Here is a 26,780-nt window from a genome sequence, read left to right on the forward strand (position 1 = left end):
TTCAATCTAATCATTGTACTTTTTAGGTAGCCTTATTATTTTTTTACTTCATTGACTTTAAGATCCTTTCTTTCTTGTTGGCATTCTGAATTTTTTTACACTGTGTTTAGATATTTTATTTATCCTTCTTAGGATTCATTAGGCTTCTTAGATATTTTTTGACATCTGGGGAGTTCTCAGCTATCAGTTCTATATTGTCACCCCTCATTCTCTTCTTTCACTACTTCTGGGTCTCCAAATTAGACCTTCTTGTGTGATTCTCTGTGTGTCTGAAATTCTCATTCATATTGTTGATCTCTGATAGATTTCCCCAGGTCTCTCCACGTTAGTAATTTACACTAATATTATCGTTTTTTTAGGTTGAACTAATTTAAAGTTGAGCTAAAATTCTGTTCTGGATAATCAACTATCACTGGGCTTGGTGGGCTTTCCCCGTCTACCTATAAATCTAAGGAAACTTCACTACCTATAAGATCCCCAAGTAACTTTAAGTGAAACCATTTTCACTGATATTGCATGATTATCATGACATTATATTAGTGGGCTAACTAAATTTTTACTTCTGGAAGACCAAGTTACCTGTGAATAGGCTTGTGGAAAATTGTAGAGTACCTTATATATCCCCTAATCAACCCAGTCAATGAAAATCAACGGTTCCTTCCAGGTTAAGGCAAACTGTTTTAATTGGCATGGATGTGCAGGGACCAAGGAAAATGCGTGACCCGGGTCTATAGCATATGCTACTTCCCTGATAAAGTGCTTTAGAAAACAGTGGAAGTGCCAGAGGCTGGCCGGCCATTACTACAACTTTCATACAACTTTCAACCCACATGGTGTCCTTCTGCTGTAGGACCTAGTGTAGTCTATTAATTGCTGATTTGTATTATTGTCTTTGCTGAATTACAATTTATGCTTTTTTCTCAATCCCCTGTTATATGTGTATTCTGTGTAATGCAAGAAAATTTGCTACTATTAGCAGTGCTAAATATCTGTCTTACCAATTTTTATGTACACATTTAAACTTACTTGCAGCTAGGGAAAAAAATAAAAATAAACTTATTTGCAGTTAGAAACTAAACAGCCACTGCAGTGTATCCCATTTGGACACGGGCATGAACATTGAAAACATTTTTAAATGCTTTTATATTTGACAAACTGAGAAATACAACAGCTGTTATTCACCTTCTCTTTTGTTCTTCACCTCCCCGATTTGAATGCAAATATACAGTGAATATAAGTTGTTCCTCTTTATTATCTTACATCCTTTCTTGATTTTCCTTACCCACAGCAGCTGAATGGTATTGACAGTGCTTTATTTTTTGTCACATTTTTATGGTTGACTTTTTCCTCCTTTAAAAGAATAAACCACAGGAAAGGAATAAAACAATAGAGTATATTCTGGTTACTAATTTTACAGATACCCAAGTAGCCTAGATCAAGCCAATGACAAAAAAAATAATATCAGGCATTGCATATACTGTTTCAGAGATTATATTAGATATTACCATAATTTAACACTGTCCTCAAATTAGCCAAAGAAATATTTTAAAGCCAAATAAGAACATCAGAAAAACAGCCAGCCAACTGCAATCACAGAAATCATTAGGAATAGCCAACATATATGTGTTCATCAATAAACATGAGCAAAAATGTTCTTATCAGTGTTATTCATAAAAGCCCCAAATGGGAAACAACCCAAATGTCTATCACAAGAAATGGATGAAAAAATGCAGTATATTCACGCAGTGATAGAGCAGTCAACCTTGAAGATGGTCCCAATGACCCCCCCCCCCCCCCGCTGGTGTTCTTGCCTTTGCATAATATCCTCCTACACTGTACCAGGGTTAGTCTGTGTCAACTGGTGGTGTGTGACTCACAAAGATATATCATAAAAGACATTTCTATCTCCAACTTGCTCTCTTGGATCAGTCACTCTCAGGGGAAGCCAGTCAAGCCTTCAGATGACTGCAGCCACAGCCAACATCTTATGTACAAACTCATGGAGAATCTTGAGCCAGAACCATCCAGCTAAGCCACTCCTAAATTCCTGACCCACAGAAACCATGAGCGATAGTAAATGTTTATTGGAGCAATTTGTTACACAGCAAATAATACAAATGGTATATAGCAGGGATTAGCAAACTTGGCTCATGGACCAAATCCAACCTGTGGCTAAGACATAAGAATTTTTTTTTTTAGAGCAATGTGGAAAAAAACAAGAAAAAAAGAAGAGTATGCAACAGAGACTATGTGTAGTCCTCAAAGCCTAAGATATTACTCTCCGGCCTCTTACAGAAAAAGTTTGCTAACTCCTGGTATATTGCAGTGATAATGAAAGACGTACTGCTAAACATAGCATCGATGAATATCATAGACATAATGTTTAGTAAAAGAAGCCAAATACAAAAGATTATATACCGTATGATTCCACTTATAAATTCCACTTATAAATTCAAAAATAGGCAAGCTAAATAATGGCGTATGAAGTCAAGATGGTGGCTTACTTTGGGGAGGAGGAGGTAGATAGAAGGCATGAAGGAGCTTCTGAGGTGCTGGTGATATTCCATTTCCTGATATGAATGGTGGTTACCTGGGTGTATTTGCTTTGTGACAATTCACTAACCTATATGCTTATGCTTACTGTGTTTTTCTTTTATGTATGTATGTTTTATTTCCATTTAAAATGGGTTTATTTGAAAAATCATTACAGGGGCGCCTGGGTGGCTCAGTCGGTTGGGCGACCGACTTCGGCTCAGGTCATGATCTCGCACTCCGTGAGTTCGAGCCCCGCATCAGGCTCTGTGCTGACAGCTCGGAGCCTGGAGCCTGTTTCGGATTCTGTGTCTCCCTCTCTCTCTGACCCTCCCCCGTTCATGCTCTGTCTCTCTATGTCTCAAAAATAAAATAAAATAAAAAAAAAAGAAAAATCATTACAGAGTTTAAATTGGACAATTTCTAGAAATCCAGAAATTTCTAATAAACTGTCATAAAATCATTTAAATTATAACTAGAGACTCCATTCCTTGCAGAAGGACAGAATGCATTCATAGTATTAAAATAGTATTGCAGAAATATGGCCTTTTGTAGCAACAAGGATGGAACTGCAGAGTGTTATGCTAAGTGAAATAAGTCATGTAAAGAAAGACAGATACCATATGTTTTCACTCTTATGTGGATCCTGAGAAACTTACCAGAAGACCATGGGGGAGGGGAAGGAAAAGAAAAAAGGTTAGAGAGGAAGGGAGCCAAAACATAAGAGACTCTTAAAAACTGAGAACAAACTGAGGGTTGATGGGGGGTGGGAAGGCAGGGAGGGTGGGTAATGGGTATTGAGGAGGGCACCTGTTGGAATGAGCACTGGGTGTTGTATGGAAACCAATTTGACAATAAATTTCATATTTAAAAGATAAAAAATAAAACAAAATAAAATAAAATAAAAATAGTATTGCAGAAGAGAGTTAATTATGGTACTTAAGAATGTGACCTCTGGAGTCCATTTGCCTGGTTTTAAGAACTAATTCTACCATTGAATAGGTCTGTGACTTTGGGTAAGTTTTTTTTTCTTCCCCATGCCTCATTTTCCTCATCAGTGAGATTGAGATTAAAATAGTGCTTACCGGGGCGCCTGGGTGGCGCAGTCGGTTAAGCGTCCGACTTCAGCCGGGTCACGATCTTGCGGTCCGTGAGTTCGAGCCCCGCGTCGGGCTCTGGGCTGATGGCTCGGAGCCTGGAGCCTGTTTCCGATTCTGTGTCTCCCTCTCTCTCTGCCCCTCCCCCGTTCATGCTCTGTCTCTCTCTGTCCCAAAAATAAATACACGTTGAAAAAAAAATTTAAAAAAAAAATAGTGCTTACCTTATAGGGCTATCTTAAGGATAAATAGATATATCAGTTATGTATTTCTGTGTAACAAACATCTCAAAACTTAGTGCCTTCAAATACCAAATGTTTATATTTTCTTACAGTGAGATAAGTCTAGAATTCAAGGCTTAGCAGGTGGATTAGTCAGAGTTCTCCAGAGAAATAGAACCAGTAAGCAATGGGAGATTATACAGATACAGATACAGGTTTAAGGGGGTGTAGATAGATCTATGTTTTTATCTATTGTTTCACACAATTATGGAGGCTAAGAAGTCTCAAGATCTGCATTTGGCAAACTAGAGACCCAGGAGAGCAGACAGTAGTCAGAGTTTGAAAGCCCAAGAAGCAGGAGAACCAATAGTATAAATTTTAGTCCAAGTCTGAGTCCAAAGATAGGCAAAGACTGATGTCCCAGCTCAAAGACAGACAGAAAAAGAGAATTCTCTCTTACTCTGCCTTTTTGTTCTATTCAGGCCTTCAAGAGCTTGGTATCAAAGAGGGCACTTGTGATAAGCACTGGGTGTTATATGTAAGTGATGAACCACTAAATTCTACCTCCTGAAACTAATATTACACTGTATGTTAACTAGAATTTAAATAAAAACTTGAAACATAAAAAAAGAGATAGATTGGATGAGGCCCAGTCACAAATGGGGAGGGCTGTCTGCTTTACTCAGTGTGCCTATTCAAATGTTAATCTCATTCAAACCCCCTCTCAGAATAATGTTTGGCAAAATATCTGAGCATCATGTGGCCCAGTCAATTTCACACAATGACATAAAATGAACCATCACAGCAGGGTTGGCTCATCTGTGCCCCACTGGCTCAATTAGGACTAGAGAGTCCAAGATGGCCTCACCTACATCTTTGGGGCTTTGTGCCGACTCTTCTCCTCCCTGTGGCCTCTGTCCATGTGGCTACTCTCTCTAGCAGGATGGTTTAGTCTTCTTTGCTTGGAGGCTGAATTTTTAGAGCAAAAGAGGAAGCTATAAGATTTTGATTCAAGGGCAGAGGAAATAATAGGTATAAGTGGGAGGAGTAGGATGCATGCACACGGAAGGAAAAAAATTGTTGGTGGCCATCTTTGCAGACAGTGTGCCACAGCCAGCCTTTGGCCACCATGGTTCGTATTCTTCCCACATGCAATATACAGCCCCTACCCTCAAGACTTCCAAAGTCATATCCATTTAATTATAATTTAATATATAATCCACAATTATATATTGTGTAACAAATCACCCCAAAGTGTAGCAGCTTAATGCAACAACCATTGTATCGCTTCTGGTTGGCAATTCAAGCAGAGTTTACTGGAGACAGCACATCTAACTACTGAGGCTCAACTAGACCTAAAGATCCAAGATGGAAACTTGTCAGGAAACATGGTCCCAGCTGTCACCTGGGGCATTGTGGTTGTTCTCCACATGGCCCCTGTCTCCATGTAATTTTTTATCATTCAGTAGTGTAAGCCAGACTTCCTTACATCATGGCAGCTGTATTCCAAGAAAATGAAGGCAGAAGCTGCCAGTCCTCCTAATCCACAATGTCATTTCTACCACCTTCCAGTGGCCAAAGCAAGTCACAGGCCAGCCCAGACTCAAGGGGAGGGGAAATGGACTCCATGCCTGATGGAAGGAATTTTAAGCAGTAGTCATGGCAGATAATCTATAGACTGGGGCACCTGGGTGACTCCGTCGGTTAAGCATCCAACCTCAGCTCAGGTGATGATCCCACAGTTTCTGGGTTCAAACCCCATGTTGGGCTCTATGCTGATAGCTCAGAGCCTGGAGCCTGCTTTGGATTCTGTGTCTCCCTCTCTCTTTGCCCATCCCCTGCTCATATTCTCTCTCTCTCTCTCTCTCTCTCTCAAAAGTAAACACTAGATAGATAGATAGATAGATAGATAGATAGATAGATAGATATGTAGATAAATAGATCATAGGCACTTAGAATAGGACTTGAAACACACCAAGACCACAGCGAGAAATAAAGATACCCATGACCTATTCATGCCATCCCTGTGTATGGCCAAAATTCCATCATCAGGGACGTCACTGGCCCAACTCACATTTTATCCCTTTGGTCACCTGTCTGGTTCATCATATATGCTGTGACCTATGCCCTTTTTGGGTACAAGCAATGACTACAAGGATCTCCTACCCTACCACAAAGTTTAGTCCATCCGAGTCATTGTCATCTCTTCTTGAACTACTGCAGCAGCTCCCTCTTTCTTGCCACACACTGGAATGTTTCCTACATTATAGCTGGAATGATCTTGTTAAAGTATAAGTCAAATCACATCACTCCAGTGGTGTCCCATCATGCTTATAATAAAATCTGAATTCTATGCGATGATCTGGTTCCTAGCAACCTCTCCAAACATGTCCTCCATTCTTTCTTTGCTCAGTTCATTCTGCATCTCTGGCTTTCTTGCTGTTCCTCAAAAACACTAAGCTCATTGTGCCGCTGGGCCTTTACCCCTGATGTTCCTTCCCTCAGAATACTCTTCCCACATATCTTGCATGACAGACCTCTTTAGATCATTCAAATCACTGTTCAAATGACACTTCCTCAGAGAGATCTTCCTTGATCACCTTACTCAAAAATAGCGCTCAGTCTACCCCTGAATATCTTTTTCCTGATGGAGCTTTGTTTCTCTTCATAACACCCCTAGAATTACATATTTAATTATTTGTAGTCTCTTTTTTCCACTAGAATATAATTTCCGTGAGAGCATAGAAATTCTTCTCCCAAACACATAAAATAGAGCCTAATGCATAATAGGCACTCAATAAATATGTGTTGAGTAAATGAAAGAACCTGGTATCAACTTATGGCAAGAACAATGGGAAGCAAACCCAGTGACATTGATAGCATTGCCCTGCCCTGTCCTGTACATCTCAATTCTGGTATTCTAATCTTTCTTTTTTAATTGAGGTATAATTGACATACAACATAATATTAGTTTTGGGTATACAACATAATGATTTGATACTTGTATACATTTGTGAAGTGATCACCACAGTAGGTCTAATAAACATCCCTCACCATACATAGCTATAGAATTTTGTTTCTTGTGAGAATTTTTAAGGTCTAGTTCCTTAGCAACTTTCAAATATGTGATACAGTATTATTAACCATAGTCACTATGCTGGACATTACATCCCATGACTTATTTATGTTATAACTGGAAGTTTGTACTTTTTGACCTCCTTCACCCATTTGGTCCGCCTCCTACCCGCTGCCTCTGGCAACCACCAATCTATCCTCTGTATCTAAAAGCTCCATTGTTTGGGTTTTTTTTTTGATTCCACATATAAGTGAGATCATATGGTAATTGTTTTTCCCTGGCTGACTTATTTCACTTAGTATGATGCCCTTGCAGTCCATTCATGCTGCCACAAATGACAAGTTTCATTCTTTTTATGGCTATATAATATTCTGTTGTATCTATACACAACATCTTCTTTATCCATTCATTTGTCAGTAGATAGGTTGCTTCCATATTTTGGCTATTGTAAATAATGCTGCAGTGAACATGGGGTGCATGTATCTTTTCAGGCTATTGTTTTCATTTTCTTCAGATAATCTGGTATTCTAATCTTATCACTGGTGTTCAGTTACCATTTGGTGTCTCAGGAGAGGGAGCTTGCAGACCAAAGGGGACAAATTGGAGACAATTGATGTGGGCATCTGTAAGATGCAGTTGGAAAAGGACTAGAACTGGCCCTTATTCTGGAAACTATAGCCAATGCAGACAGTCGTAGGGTGACAGATCATCTGTTCTGTCTTATGTTTACTATGTGTGCCACCCTGCTGCCAGAGACACCTTGGGTATGTCCTACGGCAGTGAGGAAATAGAGAGTGGTAAGCACAAGAGGCAAAGAAGAAAGGAAATATATTATTGCATACCTGCTACATGCTGAGCAGTCTCCCACCTATTATCTTATTCAATTCATAAAAAAACAGTATTACTCTTCATTTCACAGATATGGAAAATTGAGTAGGCATTGTCTGCTGATGCCAGGTAGGTGTGCCAGCAGGAAGCAAACTTCAATAGATACCCAAGGTTTCTCTTCTTCTCTGCCTGTCGCTACAGAAAGCCTAACATGTTTCCTATGATGATGATCCATCCCTGTGCAGAGTTGCTAACATATTTGCTCTTCCCCACAGTGGTGTCCTGCGGCCATCCGGGCTCCCCACCCCATGCCCAGATGTCCGGGGACAGCTATACTGTCGGAGCAGTCGTGCGTTACAGTTGCACCGGCAAAAGGACTCTGCTCGGAAATGCCACCCGTATGTGTGGGCTGGATGGACACTGGACTGGCTCCCTCCCCCACTGCTCAGGTAAGGAGCCTGGCATGAGGGAGGAGGGTCCCATGGAACACTTGGCTGGTGGGAGATGGATGAGTTCCCCAGGTGTGAGTGTGACAGATGGACAGGAGGGAAGCCAACCTTTTGGACCCCCATCTTAACCTTCATAGGCAGAGAGCATAGCTATGAGAGGTCCCAACCAGACTTCAGCCTTTGGTGGTCTGAGCCCAGCTTCATCCCCTTGGTCTACTCTGGCCAAACCCATACAGCCAAGAGATTACAAAACTAGGGAGGATGCAAGCTTGTGAGGCCCCCTGTGACCAGAGTCCTGTCCAGACATTTGTTTCCATAGGTTTCTGGGAAGAGTTCAAGCCTCCCTGTTGCTGGGCCCAGGTCCAAACCCATTCCTGTGTTCTTTCTTTCCCTGTTTGGGACTCCAAAGCCCCAGCCTGCTTCCCTTACTTTCTTACCACTGCCTCTCCAACATGTCTTATGTCAAGGCTGCCTAGTGGGATACAGGTCTCCACTACTGCCCTCACACACCAATCTCAGACTTTTTCTATTAATAAATTTGTTTTACTATTAATCTCTATGGGGACACTGACATGTTTTCCGAAGAGCAAATGTAAGAAACTGCCATAGCTCTTATATCCATATTATCCAAACCAGAAGTTTATCTGTAATGTCTTACCAGAACAAAATATTTGAAATTGAATTGTCTCACCAATGACAGAAATTACCAAGCAAAAAAATAGCACCCCTGATCTTGGTCTCCTTTCAGATGAGCCTTCCTGGCCCTCAAAGGGATCTCATAAAGAATGTCACCCCCAAGAAGGTAGTTCCTCATATAGCTTTTTGTTCCCCTAGGAAGCCCCCCTTGAAGCCCCTATCCCTTCCCATGCCAGACCCCCTCTAGTGGTAAGAATCCCAACCTCCTGTTGTTGATGCCTTCTCCTTGATTTGGGACCTCATCCACAAGACATGTAGCTATTCTTGCATTTTGAGCTCCTAGATGATCCTGTCTCCCAAAATTTAGGGCACTGCCAGAATATTGAACCAGATATTGGTTAGGTCTTCCCAGAAAGAAGAACTTCCTGAATACTGACCACTGTTTCAAAGGGCTGCTGGCTGCCCAGGACAATCTCAGACCTATCAGTTATATTACCACCCAGGACTTTGGCCCCTCACTTTTATTAATCTCATTAATCATCCACTTCATGAACTGGGCAGGACTATGTATCAGCCACAGAGACTCCTTTAGCCCAGACTAGTGGAAAGCCTGTTAACCCATTCTGTTTGTACTTCTGGTGGAAGTGACTTGGGGAAGATAGCATGGAAAAGACAGAGTCATGTAAATTGAATCCTCCTGAGTTATCCATTGAGCAAGTTCCAGGAGGAAAAGGAATTCCAAAGAGGAAAGACAGGCATTTCCCATCCATATGCCTGCCCAAGCATGCATTTGCACCAGTCCATTCTATGAATCGTCCCTTTGCATAAAGTTCCTCCCTCTAGACACTTCTCTAGGATATTGGGTCAATGGTGTTCTTAAAGCCAATTTTATCTATCTTGGGGATATTTATTCTCCATGGGAAAGGGAAGTACAGAGTACAGGAGAAAGAAGCCAGAAAGAAAGCCTTGAGCCTCTACTATCTGTTAGCAGGGGTAACCCAAACATACAGCCATTCTCCTGGCCCAAGGCATGGAATCCAGAATCTTTTCTCCTCAATGTAATTTCCCTTCTCTGGAGTTGTGTTAGCAGATTCTGGAAAATGACCTACTTGAAACAGCTGTGAAACAGTTCTTTTCTAGAAAACCTCCAAACCATTTCAACCCTAATTTCAAAATTTTGTGACTTCCTAAGCATTAGTCCTACATATGAAAGAAAGGGCTCTTCCTTGGCCACATCAAAGGTCAAGGGAGACTAGAAACAAGCTGACTCCCTGGGAACATGAAAAAGTAAGAAGCAAGAAAGGAAGCAGTAGAGGACATGGACCACCCCCCTCTTTAGGGGATGTGTTGCATTCAGTTGTTTGATCCCTGACCTGAATATTCTGAAGAATAGTTCACAGTCATTTCTCCTGTGTATCCATCAAGGATGACAAACACTTTGGAGATGAGAATCATGGGCAGAGTTTTGCTGGAGATCTCTGAGGACAGGATTAGAAGGGATTATAGTAGTGCTAAAGCTGAGGAATGAATAAATCTTAAATGCTTTAGATAAGAAAATGAGAGATGAGAAGAGTAAGTGATTAGGAAGCAATGTTAGATATACATTGGTGAGTATAATATAATTCCTCCCTTCCTGAAATTTATAGATATCATCTTTAGCAATAGCATCTCCTGCCAGTCCTAAGAAATATGCATTCAGAAGTTCAGGGTCAAACTTCTGAGCCTCATTCTGTGTGACCGTACACCCAGGTGATGCATAACAGGTTATAAGTCCCTGGGCCATCAGGACATGCAGAGATTTCTAGCATTTGAGAAATACATCAGGTTGTTCATTGCCCACCTCTGCAATGTCATCATCTTCCTGATATACCTCTATAGAGGTATCAGTTGGTATCAGTTACCATCTGCCCTCATGGTACAATATTCTATCCTAGATTCCTTTCTATCACTGAAACAGAGCCCTAAACACCACAGTGAGGACCATTCTGTCAGAATAGGCTCCTGGGGGGCACCTGGGTGGCTCAGTTGGTTAAGCATCCAATTCTTGATCTCAGATCAGGTCTTGATCTCAGAGTCAAAAGTTCAAGATCCATTTTGGGCTCCAAACTGGGTGTGGGGCCTACATTAAAAAAAAAAAAAAAAGAGTGAATGCTTTTGTGATGCCTGGGTGCCTCCGTTGGTTAAGTGTCCAACTCTTGATTTTGCCTCGGGTTATGATCTCATGGTCATTAGATCAAGCCCCACATCAGGTTCCATGCTGGGCATGGAGTCTGCTTAAGATAGATTCTCTCTTTCCCTCTCCCTCTGGCCCTCTCCCATTCACGTGCATGTGCTCTCTCTCCAAAAAAAAAAAAAAAAAAAAAAGAAAAGAAAAGAAAAGAAAAAGAATCAGCTCCTAGGACTGGAGAGTTCCATTCTCAGGCCTATTGTTCAGCAGTGCAGCTCCAGCTGAGGTCAGCTGGCTGGTGTGAGAATTAGTGTACTCACCATCAGAACTGCTTTCAAGAGGGCCCAGTACTGCCTGTTGCATGAGCTACACCCTGGAAAAATTCAAAAGAGAATGTGGTGGGCCTTCTTTTTCCAAATGTTTGAGTTGAAGGTTGAATGAATCTCCCTTTTTTGGTAGAGAGCAACATGGGATTGTGTAGTATTCTCACAGTCTGAAACTAAACTAGAAAAGGAAATAATTCCAAGATTGAGAAAAGACGTAAATAGTAAATAGTGGGGTATACATGACTTAAATATTTATTTACTTCAAGAAACTAAATGCTCATTTAGACATTACCATTTGATGCCCACACATGTGGGTTCATGAGGAGATACATTCCACATCATCTTCTCATAAAGTTGCCATTTATTCCTTAATTTTCCTCTTCCTCACACTTACCATGGCCTAGTCTGATCTAATGATGTCTCCTATACATCTTCATATTATGAGGGGTCCTGGCTCCCACAAGCCTAGATCTTGTGGCTTTGTCTCTTGTTCTGTACCATCCTCCACCTCTTGGATCCTTAGCACTCTCTCGGGTGGGTCTGTACAATATCAGGACCCAGATAAATGCAGAAATGTAGCAGGAGGCAAGGAGCAAAGAAAGAATGGAATGAGATGGTCTAAAACATTTCAACTAGAATTCACCAGTGTTGCATAATTTGTGAATAGGGAATCCTCCCAGGATCCAGATTCAAGCCAGGCTGTTGAGAAGACAAACCTACACTAAGGGTTTAGACTTTAATCTGAGGGCAACAGGAAGCCAGTGGAGATATTTCAGCAGGAAAAAAAAAAAAGATCAGTGTTTGGTGGTTGTTCATTGTCTTGGTTTGAGGATAAAGTGGAAGGTGGGTTACAGGGAGAGTTTAGGAGATAAGGACATTAGTTGGGAGGCTCTCACAGTAGTTTGGGCAAAAGGACACTGGGCATCTGAGCTAAGATGCTGGAACTGGAAACAGAGAGGGCACAGAATCTGCAGATATTACAGAAAAGAGGTAAAAGGAAGAAGGAGATGCAGCCAGCTTGGACCACTGACATTCCACACGGGCATGGGCCAGAGGTCAAAGACCTGATCTCCACCACAGAGCCTTCCATCTACTTTCTTCCCTTGCTGCGTGGTCCCCAGGGACTCACCCATGACCTCAGACCTTTGTAGTGTCTGACTTCCGCATAGTAAGATAGGTAGTAAGGTAGTAAGTAAGGTCCAAGTAACTGGGGCAAGGCACACAGTCCATCTTCACCCTCCTTATTCCTGGGGTCCAATATCTTTCTCTCCCGGTTCCCCACTGCCACCTCTTCCATACTGAAACAATGGGCTTTGTTTGGTTCTGGTCCACAGGAACCAGCATGGGAATCTGTGGTGACCCAGGGATCCCAGCACACGGCATCCGTTTGGGGGATAGCTTTGCCCCAGGCAGTCTCATGCGCTTCAGCTGTGAAGCTGGCCATGCCCTCCGGGGGTCATCTGAGCGGACCTGTCAAGCCAACGGCTCATGGAGCGGCACACAGCCTGAGTGTGGAGGTAATGTATGTGACCATTCTGCTTTTCCCCTTTGCCCAACCCTAGCTGCTCCTCCCCCGTCTTCCTGTTCCCAAGCACCTGCCCTCACACTCGCAGACAAAATACATGGCCCCATTTGAACCCTTGGCCTGGAGGATAATGGTCATCAATAGGTAGTTCTCAGTCCTGCCCATTAGTGATCCAAAGATGAAAAGATTCCCTGAGCTCACCTAAGGAGGGAAGAAACCAGAAGGAACTAAGTTTAGCCTGTTTATTCATTTATTTCCCATTTACCTTCAACAATCACGTGCCAAATACTGTAGTAAGTGCTTGGGACACGACAGTGCCAAGACAGACACACCTCACCCTCTTGGAGTTTAGTTTAAGGGAAGAGATTGTTTAATGAGCACCCAAAGTGCCAAAAGAAATACAACTCTAATTTTTGAAAGACCCTTTAAAGGTAATAGAAGCCCCTCCTTATGTTCCCTGGGGTGAGTCCAGTGGGGAAAATATATTTCTCCACACACTCCTAAATTTCTGAAAATAGCTTTATTTTAAAACCTCTCTCCCCAGAGTCTGACTTTTTGTAGCTGCTCCCTGGATCTCTCTCTGTCTCTCTTTAAAATACAGCCTGCGGGGCGCCTGGGTGGCGCAGTCGGTTGAGCGTCCGACTTCAGCCAGGTCACGATCTCGCGGTCCGTGAGTTCGAGCCCCGCGTCGGGCTCTGGGCTGGTGGCTCAGAGCCTGGAGCCTGTTTCCGATTCTGTGTCTCCCTCTCTCTCTGCCCCTCGCCCGTTCATGCTCTGTCTCTCTCTGTCCCAAAAATAAATAAACGTTGAAAAAAAAAAAAATTAAAAAAAAAAAAAAAAAAAAAAAAAAATACAGCCTGCATAGCACTCTCCTAGTTGGGAAGCTGAGTGTAAGGGTATATGACAAAGTGCTGGAAGAGGAAGGAGACCATATGAAATAGTCACCTAGCAAGGGGGGCGGGCAGGTAATAGAATAGGGATGTAGATCATTGCCAGGCAGCACCAAGGGCTTACTTAAGGAAAGAGGCCATTGATTTTTTTTTTTACATTTTTATATGAAATTTATTGTCTAGTTGGTTTCTATACAACACCCAGTGCTCATCCTCAGCAGGTGCCCACCTCAATACCTATCACCCACTTTCCCCTCCCTCCCGTCCCCCATCAACCCTCAGTTTATACTCAGTTTTCAAGAGTCTCCTATGGTTTGCCTCCTTCCACCTCTGTAACTTTTATTCCCCTTACCCTCCCCCATGGTCTTCTGTTAAGTTTCTCAGGATCCACATAAGAGTGAAAACATATGGTATCTGTCTTTCTCTGTATGACTTATTTCACTTAGCATAACACTCTCCAGTTCCATCCACGTTGCTACAAAGGGCCATATTTCATTCTTTCTCATTGCCAAGTAGTATTCCATTGTACATATAAACCACATCTTCTTTATCTATTCATCACTTCTTTATTTTTTTTTCAATATATGAAATTTATTGTCAAATTGGTTTCCATACAACACCCAGTGTTCATCCCAAAAGGTGCCCTCCTCAATACCCATCACCCACCCTCCCCTCCCTCCCACCCCCCATCAACCCTCAGTTTGTTCTCAGTTTTTAAGAGTCTCTTATGCTTTGGCTGTCTCCCACTCTAACTTCTTTTTTTTTTTTTCTTTCCCCTCCTCCATGGGTTTCTGTTAAGTTTCTCAGGATCCACATAAGAGTGAAAACATATGGTATCTGTCTTTCTCTGTATGAGGCCATTGATTTAAAGTGAGAGTAGTCGGCATTGGCCTGTGTTTTTGTTCAGCCACATTTTGCTCCATAGGTGCAGGCACAGGGTAGGTGAAGTGTTAGGTATACAGTCGGGGTTTTATCAGGCAGCTAAGACGCTGGCAGCAAGTGGCCGGAGAGGTGCGGGTATATGCAAGGTGGGGATTATGATGGATCTTGGCTCCTGTGCTGGATAAGAAGGGAGCAGGATTATGAGTGGAAGAAGGGGCAGTGAAAAAGTGGTAGGATCAGTGGATGATAGGTCCCATTAGAACCAAAATATCTCCAGAGAATGAATCCCAGAAGGCATGAGCTGGTCAGAGAATGGCTCTTGACATTGAGGTTGTGGAGTAGTTTTATAGAGCCAGGGAAGACATTCTGGCCCCTGATCAGGGGACCCCTTCCCAGCAAAGGATACAGATGGAGCTAATGCCCTCTCCCACTTGTCTGCCTGAAGTCCTATTTTTATAGTTTTTTTTTTAATTTATTTATTTATTTTGAGAGAGAGAGAGAAAGAGAGAACACAGGAGGGGCAGAGAGAGAGAGAGGGACAAAGACAGAATCTCAAGCAGGCTCCACACTGTCAGCACAGAGCCCAGTGTGGGGCTCAAACTCACAAACCATGAGATCAGGACCTGAGCCAAGACCAAGAGTCAGACGCTTAACCAGCTGAGCCACCCAGGCATCCCTGGAAATCCTGCCTTTGAGGGTGCTTTTGCAAAATTAGTTTCCATAGGAGTTTGCAGGCATAGTAAGAGGTTTGTAAAGTGTATCAACAGGGGGAGAATTTTGTGCATTGTTAAATATCCACTGTGACCCAGGTCTCCTTTCATGCCACTCAGATCCTAGCATGGACTCATGAACCATGTCAGGAGTGTTCAGGGAACAGAAAGTGGGTGGCTGAGAGTCTGGACCTGGAAGTGAATGCTTTTGGAATAAGTGTGTGTGTGTATGATATGTATATGATTCTTCATTACTTTCCTTAACAAGCTCCCACTTACCTTTCAAGGTACTACTCAGATTCCTAGCTCCAGCCCCAATTATCTCCTCCCTTCTTTGTTTTTTTCCTTCAAATATAACACTTATTACATCATATTTTAATTCAACTGTCTGTAGGTAGGTTCTTAAGATGGACTGAGCTCCTCAAGGGCAGGGGATATGACTACTACTGTGTTTCCAGCACCTAGGAAGCACAAATACTTGGTGAACCCATGGGTGTTGAGGCCTATCTGTTGTGCTCGTTAAAAAGGAATCATCTGTAGATTTGACTTTCAGACCACATGAATGTTGTATGTACTTAGTAAAGTAAAATTAAAGCAAAACCTAGAAAACAGCAATCTCTAAATATCAAAATCAAGATGAAAACAAATTAACCTAACTACATATTAAGTTGGTGATGTAATAACCCAGAGAATCATTTTAACTGACTGGAAAAATTGGCATTTGACTATGGCATATATATCCTAAGGATGGAGAATGGCAATGAAATCTTAAATTGTTTCTAGCAATCAGATTGTTAGTAATAATATTGATATTAATATTCTGAAACTACTTGAAAACAAAATTTGCCAAGATTTTCATCATTAAAGAGATATAATATAAAAATAAAGAAGTTAGGGAAAAACTCTTAATCCTAAATTTGGATTAGTAATATCAGCATAAACTCATAATGAATTTTCAATTTACAAGTGTATTGTCCCAGCTCTACCCATTCTAAAAGTCTAGTATCAACAATGATCTCAGTAGCAATGAGTACCCTTAACTTTCAGATTATGGTTTTTGAATCCATTCTCTGTTAAGAGGAACCAGAGCTCTCTAGACAAATGGCTGATTCTAGGACTAGGGCAGAATATATAACATGAACATGACACATCTTGTCACTCCAGGGAGGAATCTACCACAGACAAGTGAGATCATGTCAAAGGAATGTAGGAGCCAACTTGGAGAGGCTCCCCTAGCCAAAGACGGGATAACTTAAGTAGCAATAATAGTGGCAATGGGAGGCAACATATAAGTTTTAAATCCATACAGCCAAATGACTATTGGTCACCACTGGATCTTGCTAGGAAACCAAATCATTATCTGACATGTGATTAAAAAAAAAATCAAGCATTATCCAGCCTTCCTTTATGAATTATATCTTAGGGTAAGCAAATATTTGATGATGGGCAAGTTCTTGATTAAAGAACTCTAGCTAATGCAGAAAGAGTGATAGAGCTAGTATCACCATTTTCTGTCCCCTAATGAAATAATAAATCAACAGTCAGCAATTGCTGCTTAAATCAGTAAGTGAAACCCAATGGCAACTTTGTAATGCCAGACTGGGTGGACAAGCCTGAACCCAATGATCAGCCTCGCCATCCTGAACCAGGAAACAACCAAACATGCTGTGCCCCTTGGTGCAATACAGTAGGAAAGACAGAACCACCTATGAAGTACCCTTGCCAGGAAGCAGAACTTGACTACAGGAACTGCAGGGGACAGAGCAGTAAGTCAAACGATACCTCACTGGTGGAGTTAGCAACATCTGGAAAGTAGGAAACTCCACTGGAGAAATACCCTGGTTTCTGTACAGATAAATTATAGGAGAGGGAACAGGAGTCTCTGAATTCAAAGAGTCTTAGAGACATGCCCATCAGATGTCATATTTGAATCATGATTCAAAGAAATCAACTGTAAAAAAAGAGGGGGGGCGACAATTGAGGAAATTAAGGAAACTAAGCTCTGATTGGATATTTGGTAATATTAAGGAATTATTTAAAATTTTAGGTGGGATGATAAAACAGATATAGTCTTTACTTTTTAGAAATTAAAAAAAAATTCATTCAGATCTCACCTTGAAAGCAGCATGAGAGACATTTCAATCACAGGGTCCTTATAGGGCACGTGGTTTGCACTCTGGGCCGTTCTCAGTCCCCCGGGTGACGCCTGTCCTTGTTCTGGTGAATAATGTGCTCCTCTGGCTTCCTAGTGATCTCTTGTGGGAACCCTGGTACTCCAAGCAATGCCAGAGTCATGTTCAGTGATGGCCTGGGCTTCTCCAGCTCCATCGTCTATGAATGCCGGGAAGGCTACTACGCCACGGGCCTGCTCAGCCGACACTGCTCGGTCAATGGCACCTGGACAGGCAGTGACCCAGAGTGCATAGGTAAGATCCCAGGCCCTCTGGTCTCCATGGCAAGTGGTAGCCAAGGCAATTGGTCTCTTCCATGCCAAAGAAGGCTGTGTGTGGGAGATTGCGAGGCTGGCTACATTGAGGGACCCACCTCTGAATGATGGTGTCTAATTATTCAGCACAGACTGTGTGACCACCACTGAGCTAAGGGTTTTGTTTTATATACATTGTGCCATTTGACCAGTAGCTACTGTGAGCCCCACTTACATATGACGTGACCAAGGCTCGGGGATGTTAAGAATATATACGTTTGCTATTTCTCAGGCTCTAGCCTGTTCCTTGGCCATTCTTGTTCTCTTTTAAAACAAACTCCCCAGGCTCAGCCTGATTCTCTTCCCACTTTAAAGCTGCCACCGTCTGCCATCTTTGTGGGTTCCTCTCAGCCTTGGACCCATTCCCCACCCACCCCCAGCCTGGCTCCCAAGCCTGGGATAGCTCCACTGCTCCCCTTTCCTGCTCCCCTCAGGGGCAGGCCCAGACCTTTCTCCTCGGGAAGCATGTCACTGTCACTGTGGGACCCACCCAGATGGAGGGAAGGGATGAGATAAAGGAATCTGAAAACACGGCCCCTTTCCAAGCCCTAGCTTATAACTTCAAGCTCTGACTAAATCCCCATGTCAAGTTCACTTCTGTTGGGAGGCCAGAGCTCACCAAACCCCACCCTCACTTGATACTGTAACAAAGATACAGCCATTGCAAGGTCACAAGGCCCTGCTTCTAAGCCGCTGGCCCTACAGGGGCCTCCTAAGCAGAACAACAAGTAGTGACATGCGCCCCTCAGCAGACAAATTGTCCTGTGAGGCCCAATAACACAGTTAGGCTTATCGACCTGAAAACTTCCCTCTCTGGGCGCCAGCCCCATTTAGGAGCTAAGGCCTCTGGGTACTTCCTCTTAGAAGGGGTGGGCTTTAAATAAGGATGGTCTTCATAGCCCAGGTTGCTGGGATGCCTAAGAATGGTGTGGGTGAAGACAGTGGGGATGCAGGAGGGCCTTTGCAGACTTGATCAAAGTGACTTTAGAACGGGCAATACTGAACCAGGAGTCTGTGAGAAGACAGGGCATCCCTGATCTGACCCTCTTCCCTCCTGGACATGTGCGGGGAACACCAGGGATGGTACTGGAATGCTGGGGAGAAACGGGGTCTGTACTGAAAGCGAACAATGCTTTATTTCCCTTATCCCAGTCATAAACTGTGGTGACCCTGGGATTCCAGCCAATGGCCTCCGGCTGGGCAATGACTTCAGGTACAACAAAACTGTGACATATCAGTGCATCCCTGGCTACATGATGGAGTCACATAGGGTGTCTGTGCTGAGCTGCACCAAGGACCGGACATGGAATGGTACCAAGCCAGTCTGCAAAGGTGTGTCTGAGGGCTGCACATGTGGACAGAGGGCCAAAGAAGATACAAAAGTGAGACATGGGCCTTGAACATGTAGAAGGGAGGGAGGTGACAAGTCAGAGCCCTAATAACATCCTATCATGGGGGGTGTGAGGTGAGGACTGGTCCCTGAACATCTGCAAGGAGAGAGTCAGAGGTACCAAGGTAAGGCCTGGGCTTTGAACATCAAAGGGAGGGCCATGCAAAGAGAGGAGTGGGTCGTCACACTTGAGGGCATTGTAAAATGCAAAAGGACCCTGGCTCCCAAAGTAAGAGGGGGCATTCCTGATTCTCCCTGCTTAACCCAGAGTCCCAGAGAGTTCAGGGTAGCCGGTGACATCGGAGCTGGGTGAGTGGGGCCTGGTTTCCTAGGATGGCACCAGAACTCAGCATGCTTTGGTCTTCGCCTCCCCCAGCTATCATATGCAAACCGCCTCAGCTCATCCCCAATGGGAAAGTGGTGGGGTCTGACTTCATGTGGGGCTCAAGCGTGACGTATGCCTGCCTGGAGGGGTACCAGCTGTCCCTGCCTGCGGTGCTCACCTGTGAAGGGAATGGATCCTGGACTGGAGAGTTGCCTCAGTGTTTCCGTAAGTTGCTCACCAGGGCCTTTGTGCATCTTATCTGCTGGCTCCTGCCCGTTCCCGCCTCAGAGCTTTGCTACTGGAAGGCCTAGAATAGGTAGAGCCCTCCCCAAAATCAGGGGCGAGCTTTGTCAGAGACGCTATTAGAGGGGATTTAAAGGAAAATAAGGAGAATATCCTAACTGAGCTCTGGCTGTGGACACTGTGGAGTGACATTGGAAGGAAATGAAGCTGGAGATAAGGGAAGTGTTTCTTAACATGAAACGTTGTTCACTGGATAGGATAGTTCCCAAAGATCTGGAAGGGACCCATGCTGGAAATGTACGTGTCTTTATGGAAAATAGCCTGTGCAGAAAAGAATCCTGGAGCATTCATGACTTTTTGGTGAAAGAGTTTATTTCTTATCCACCTGGCCTAATTTTGTCCCCAGGAGCCCGATTCCATCCCATTTTATTTTTATTTTTATCCATTATATATATTCATTATATATAATGAATAAATATATATCCATTATATTTATCCCATTTATTTTTATTCCCTTATTCTTGTCATAGCACATAATTGGGCCCCAGAAGGTTTTGTTGGTGCCCATGCTTTAGACAAACACTAGGACCTATTTTTTTCTACTTGGCATTTATCTAATTCTGTAGAAAACTACCAACATACCCATGACATTGTTTGGGTGCCTCTGAAAATTCACTTCCATTTGGGAAATTTCAGCAGGAACTAGAACCAGCAGCTCAAAAAGTGGATGCAAGAAAGGCAGCATTTAATGCACGGTTAACCCCTCAGGCCTTTGCACACCTTCAGAAAAACATTAGGAAGGTAACAAGTTCAGGGTTGCGTGTAGACTCAGAAACCTTGCTTTTCTTCCTAAGAAATAGCCAAATTGCTTTTGAACAATGAATTATGGTCATCATAAAAAAAAAAAGTACCGTATCTGAAAATACAAAGAAGAATGTAATAGTCATCTGAACTCTCACTTCCCAAAGATAACCAAGGTTAAGTTCTTGGCTGTGCTTCCACACCGACCGCAACGCTTTCTTACATAGATAGCAGGAGGTGTGCAGTTTTCTGTAAACGGTTTGCAATCATGCTGTGCTTACTAGTTCATGACTTGTCTTCCCTGATGGGCCGTCACCACCTTTCTCCATCACTCAATACGGATCTACACATCATCATGTGTAATAGCATAAAGCATTTCTTTGTTGTAGATACCACAACTGGTTTAATCTTCTCCTACTGGTGATGAATTTAGGTTTCTCCAGTTTTAATCTTGTTAGAAGCAGTCCTGCAATAAATGTTCTTGAGGATAGCATCTCCTCACTCGTGTGGTGAAGTCCTAAGAGAGAGAAAATGCTGAGCCAACAGGCGTGCATTCTCTACGTCCTGACACCTGTTGCCAAACTGTCTTCTAGAAAGCACACTCACACTCCCGCCAGCAGTTTATGAGAATATGTCTTGACTCACATCCTCATTAACAATGGATTTTGCCAATATCTTTTAATATTTACTAGCCCAAGAAGTTTTAAAAGGTATCTCATTGTTTTCTTTGGCCTCACATTCCTTATCAGCAAGATGGAGCCGTTCTGTCTTTGTCATCCATTTGTACTTGCTCATTGAGCTGCCTCTTCTGGATTTGGCGACATCTGGTCAACTCGGCCTGTAACTGACTTCTGATTGGTTAGACTAGACTCCCCAGCTTCCATAGAGGATTCTGCCAGCATAGCCTGCTGGTCCTGCTTCCACTTTATTTTGGTTATGTTTATGAACCTCTTGACTCCATGCACATACACACGTTCATATCATAGCATCAAGGGAGTTCTTCATGCTTGAAGTGGTATCTTTGGGAGCTTTGCCTTTGGTAGCCCATTTTCTTGTAGATTGCTGGTAAGAAGTCAGATATCTTTATTTCTCACCCACTGTGCTCCACAACATATTTACCATGGCCAAGTGGCTGACCACTGAGGTGTGCAGTAAACTGTGGAATTCTTATCACTGGTTCATACTTTGCATCTGGGCCTCCCGCAGTTCTTGGTGCTTCCTCTTTCCTCCTCCAGATTGCGTCTCTTCCTCTGTAGACCTGCTTCTCAAACCTGGTCATTCTCTTGCTGTATTATTGCAAATGTATCCTCGTAACACCATTCTTCCTCATAGAACTCCCTAAACATGGTCAAGGATTTTGTCCCCATACTGTAGCAGATCAGGATCAACTCATTTTCAGCCTCACCCACTTTCTACATGTTCTCCAGATCCACTCAGCTCTTTCCATGCTACCTTCTCATTTGGCTGGGCCGCACCCCTGTTTTTAAGAAAGAGCTTCTCAACTTGACTTCTCCCTGCCGCCCTGCCACCCCTGATTGCACCATTTCCAAATGTGCAACTTCCACTTCTTCTCCTGAGTATCTAATGCACTTGTGTACTTTCAGTCAATTTTGTTGATGCTCAAGCCATGTTACTGAAAATTGGTACCTTTCATCTTTTACACCTTCCTGTGTTATCTGACTTAGATTCCAAGATCTCAGAAGGCAGGGCTCATGCCTGCAGACTTATTTGGCTCCAGAAACAGCAGAAAATCAGGAGCTGAAAGGTGTTTAATAAATGGTCTTTGAAAGTTAATAGAGAAGGAAGTGAATCTAATTCAAAGCAAAATAGGAATGAGGAAGAAGAGTCACCCTGGGCCTTTAGCTCTGCTCTGATTACCCACATGTGAACTCATCCGCTGAGAGGTCACAGCACATCAGTACATCCATACAGACAACATTTTACATTTCGCAGTGCTTTGTGTTGCCTCCCCAAGGGACGTTTGCACACATGGTCACATCTGATGCTCACAACGACATATCCTGGGAGGTGGGCAGGAGAAGTCCCTTCTCCGGTGGCTGGTGGGGAAGATGAGGCTCAGAAAAAGGACCTGACATAGCGAGTGAGTGACAAAGTCTAGTCTGAAAACAATCATCGATCCAATTTTCTCTGAAACTCTCACTCAAATTTATAGCTCATGCTATCACCACTAGAACTTTGAAGACAGGAGAAAAGAATAGACATAAAATTTAATTTTTCATTTTAGACTGCTTCAATAAATGGAACTTCAGAGCCACATATGATCGACATGAGGCCCTTTCTTTTAAGCGGAGCCCATTAACAGTGTGAAGACCCATCCGGCTGCTCCCCACGGCAGCTGGTTTGTTCGGGGCTTGGCGATTCGTAGAACTGCCACAGCAAGTGTTTACAGAAAAGAAGTGCAAGTTGAGCGTGCTTTCCGACCAACACGACACAAGAGTGCTGGCGGTCCCCTGGGCCTACTCACACCACACCACACACCACTGGTTGTTTATTATCTTTGGGCTTGATAGCTGTTTCAAAGTATATTGATTCAGGGTGCCTGGGTGGCTCCGCTGGCTAAGCCTCCGACTTCGGCTCAGGTCACGATCTCCCAGTTTGTGGGTTCAAGCCCCGCATCAGGCTCTGTGTTTACAAGCTTGGAGCCTGGAGCTTGCTTTGGATTCTGTGTCTCCCTCTCTCTCTGCCTCTCCCCTGCTCAAGAGCTCTCTCCCTCAAAAAAAAACAAACATTTTAAAAAAAATTTTAATAAATAAAAGTATATTGGTTCTAAGAACAAAACTACAGGTAGAATCCCTCTGTGTTTATTTTAAAAGGCATCAAAATCACTATTGCAGGCAACCCCCTTTAAAACACAGGTCTGTTTCTGCAACGTCCTAAGGAAATAAGAATTTTTAGTAAACTATGTATGCAAACGCTTAAGACAATGAGCTGAAGGGACAGAAGAGGGGCCTGCCTTTATTCTATTTGCTGTCACACAATTTGAATTTGGTAATCATTCTCTAGTGAATCTCCCTGATGACCTCAATGAAATGGGCACATTCATACACTACCCGCTGCAGCTTAAATGCACACTCTTTGGAAAGCCATTTCCAGTCCACGTCAAGACCCGTAAACACGTTTAAACCTTTAAACATACAAAGTCCTAGAGAATCCCCCTAAGAAAACACTACCAGGGAAAGAATAGCCCTATAACATCTAAGGTTATAATAATAGAAAATACCTAATACAAATGATTAGCTATGATAAACTACAGTTATGGCACAACCTTTCATTGCATATGTGGCCAGTTGTGATAATGGTGTCATTAACGTGGAGAGTGTTTACAGGCTAATAAGCAAACAAAGCAGGGTTTACAACACTTGGACATCGGGTTCACAGCCACGCACAAGGTTACATACAGCCGAGCGTAGGCTAGAAGAGAATGAGCATCAAAGTGGAAAAAAAGTTTCGGTAGTGAGTTTTAGCTTATTTTTTCTCAGTGTTCTACACTTCCTAGAACATTACTTCATTACTTGGGGGATTATTAACAAGCAGTTTGAATATGGAAAGGAGAGGAAGCACACGGCAGCAGGTGTGAGAGGCAAGTGTGATCTTTTACCCGGGGCTGCCCCTGTGTGCAGAGTTCAAGTAGAACCAGGAGGAAAGCCAGCCTGGGGTGGCAGACTGGGTTCTAGAAAGCAACTCAGACCTGCCTTTCTCCCTTCGTCTTTCCAGCCGTGTTCTGCGGAGATCCTGGTGTCCCAGCCCGTGGGAGGAGAGAGGACCGAGGCTTCTCCTACAGGTCGTCTGTCTCCTTCTCCTGCCAGCCCCCTCTGGTGCTGGTGGGCTCACCACGGAGGTTTTGCCAGTCAGACGGGACGTGGAGTGGCACCCAGCCCAGCTGCATAGGTAAGAGGTGGTCTGGGGCAGAGTGTCCCAGCTGGTGGGCATCCTTCTCTCAGGCCCAAGATGATGCCTTTCCTTCCTTGTCTTCAGTGCTCTCATTTGCAAAAGGGAACAAGTCCTCCTCTGAGCTTCTTAAAGCAGGGTGTGATATTGAAATAGCCAGAGTGAACTTGCTGCCGGGGATCACAAAAACCCCGGGGGTATGACTCGGGTGGAGATACCAACAGGTGGGGAAGGCAGGATCTGGCTCCATTTTCCCCTCCTACCCCTATTTCTCAGAGTGAGCGGAGGCGATGAAAGCTTCAGTGCCCGTGTGGTCTGTTTCTCTGTTTTGCAATCCAGACCCAACGCTGACCATGTGCGCAGACCCCGGTGTGCCGCAGTTTGGGATACAGAACAATTCCCAGGGATACCAGGTAATGAGGTCAGCCAAGATCAGGCCGTCCTGCCTCCTGTCCCTTCACATCGCCGTCAGCCTCGAAAGACTCAGGGATCTTCCCTGGGGCAGCACCAGTGGGACACAAAACCTTGGAAGCTGGAGACAGGAAGCGTTCTTCCTCTTTGAACCGTGCCACACAGGAGCCCATTCAGAAACAGAAGGCACTTACACCAATCCGAAAGCCTGATGTGGGAGAGCAGATTCTCACATACTGACAACACCACTTCCCAGCAGGCCTATGTAGTTGGGGCGGGTGGTTATGGAAAGACAGAAATGAGTGAGACAGATAACCTTCTGTCCTCACGGCACATATCCCCTACTCACAGACACAGGGCTTAGACAGAGTGGCAGGAGCGAGCAGATGCCACACGGGAGGCAGGCTCCATGGACACCTTCCAGGAGGATACAGGCTTCATGGACACATCTCAGAATGAGCTTCAAGGAGAAGGAAGGGATTTGTACAGCCGTGGATGGGACGCACAGAATAGAGAACAGGAAGCAGGAAAGTACGGGTGCGTTCAAGGCGGGACGATTAACTGGAGCCCAAGATGTGCCCAGAAGAAATGGCACAGTGGGATCCAGCCAAGGAATGTGACTCATTCACTCAATCTGCATTCATTTATCAAATATTTAGCGGCATAACCTCTCCAGGTGCTAGGAATACAGTGGGAACAGGACAGGCCAGGTGCCCGCTCTAGGAAGCTCTCCATTTGGTGACAATAAACAGGATAATTTCTGACAACAATAAGCACTACGTACCATATAATATAAAGGGGTGTGATGGGGTGGGTTGCTATTTTAGGAAGCGCGGTGAGGGAAGAGGCCTCCTGAACTTGAACTGTGGCCTGTGTGATGAGAAGGGCCAGCCCTGGGCAGAGCTGGGTGGGTATTTCTGGCAGAGGGAGCGGCCAGTGCAGAGGGGTGTCAAGGCAGGGGAGTGCTTAGCAGGTTGGAGGACTGGTAGGTGGGCGAGCCAGCAAGTCCGGAGCATTGTGAACAGAGGAGAAGAGGCCAGAGAGCTGGGTGAGGTTTGGAAACGGGACACTGTCTTATAAAGTTAAATATTCACACATGCTGTGACCCAGGAGCTCCATTCCTGGAAACTAACCCCAAAGACACTCTTGCACATGTTACCAAAACATGAGAAAAATTGTGGTAAAGTCACACAATGGTGTATTAGCAGGGCAGATGAATGCACTACAGCTCTACGCAATGCAGTCATGGGGGAGCCCCAGTGGCTCAGTCGGTTAAGCACCCGACTCTGAATATCAGCCCATAATATCAGCCCAAGTCACGATCTCACTGCTCATGAGTTCAAGCCCTGTGTCAGGCTCTGCACTGACAGTGTGGAGCCTGCTCAGGATTCTCTCTCCCTCTCTTCCTGCCCCTCCCCACTCTCTCTCTCTCTCTCTCTCTCTCTCTGTCCATGTCTCAAAATAAATTTAGAAAACTTTTTTTAAAAAAGAAACATAGTATGGGGCGCCTGGGTGGCTCAGTCGGTTAAGCGTCCAACTTCCACTTGGGTCATGATCTCGCGGTTCATGAGTTTGGACCCCGCGTCGGGCTCTGTGCTGACAGCTTGGAGCCTGGAGCCTGCTTCAGATTCTGTGTCTCCCTCTCTCTCTGCCCCTCCCCTGCTCATGCTCTGTCTCTCTCTGTCTCAAAAATAAATTAAAAACATTTTTAAAAAAAAACTTAAAAAAAAAAGAAAAGAAACATAGTATGGAATGACAAAGGTGGTATGATGCTATTTCAAAAAGATTAAAACTAGGAACAACATCGTTGAGAGAGATATGTGCCTATGTGTGATAGAATTCTTTTTTAACAAAGCAAGGAAATTAAAAACAAAATT

General features: G+C 43.8%; 1 protein-coding gene across 1 annotated transcript in view; it reads left to right on the forward strand.

The window, feature by feature from the left end:
- CSMD2 (CUB and Sushi multiple domains 2) overlaps positions 1-26,780 on the forward strand; it is a 600,117-nt gene that overhangs the window by 555,888 nt on the left and 17,449 nt on the right. Inside the window, exons 56-62 of the mRNA XM_047083843.1 lie at positions 8,030-8,203; positions 12,667-12,849; positions 17,589-17,765; positions 18,977-19,156; positions 19,591-19,764; positions 24,319-24,492; positions 24,832-24,905. Coding sequence (XP_046939799.1) covers positions 8,030-8,203; positions 12,667-12,849; positions 17,589-17,765; positions 18,977-19,156; positions 19,591-19,764; positions 24,319-24,492; positions 24,832-24,905 — 1,136 coding nt within the window. The remainder of the gene's footprint in view (positions 1-8,029; positions 8,204-12,666; positions 12,850-17,588; positions 17,766-18,976; positions 19,157-19,590; positions 19,765-24,318; positions 24,493-24,831; positions 24,906-26,780) is intronic.

Source organism: Lynx rufus, unplaced genomic scaffold (assembly GCF_022079265.1).
Source record: "Lynx rufus isolate CCGP_SWC_20201006 ecotype Redwood Valley unplaced genomic scaffold, mLynRuf1.p SCAF_2, whole genome shotgun sequence".
NCBI lineage: Eukaryota > Metazoa > Chordata > Mammalia > Carnivora > Felidae > Lynx > Lynx rufus.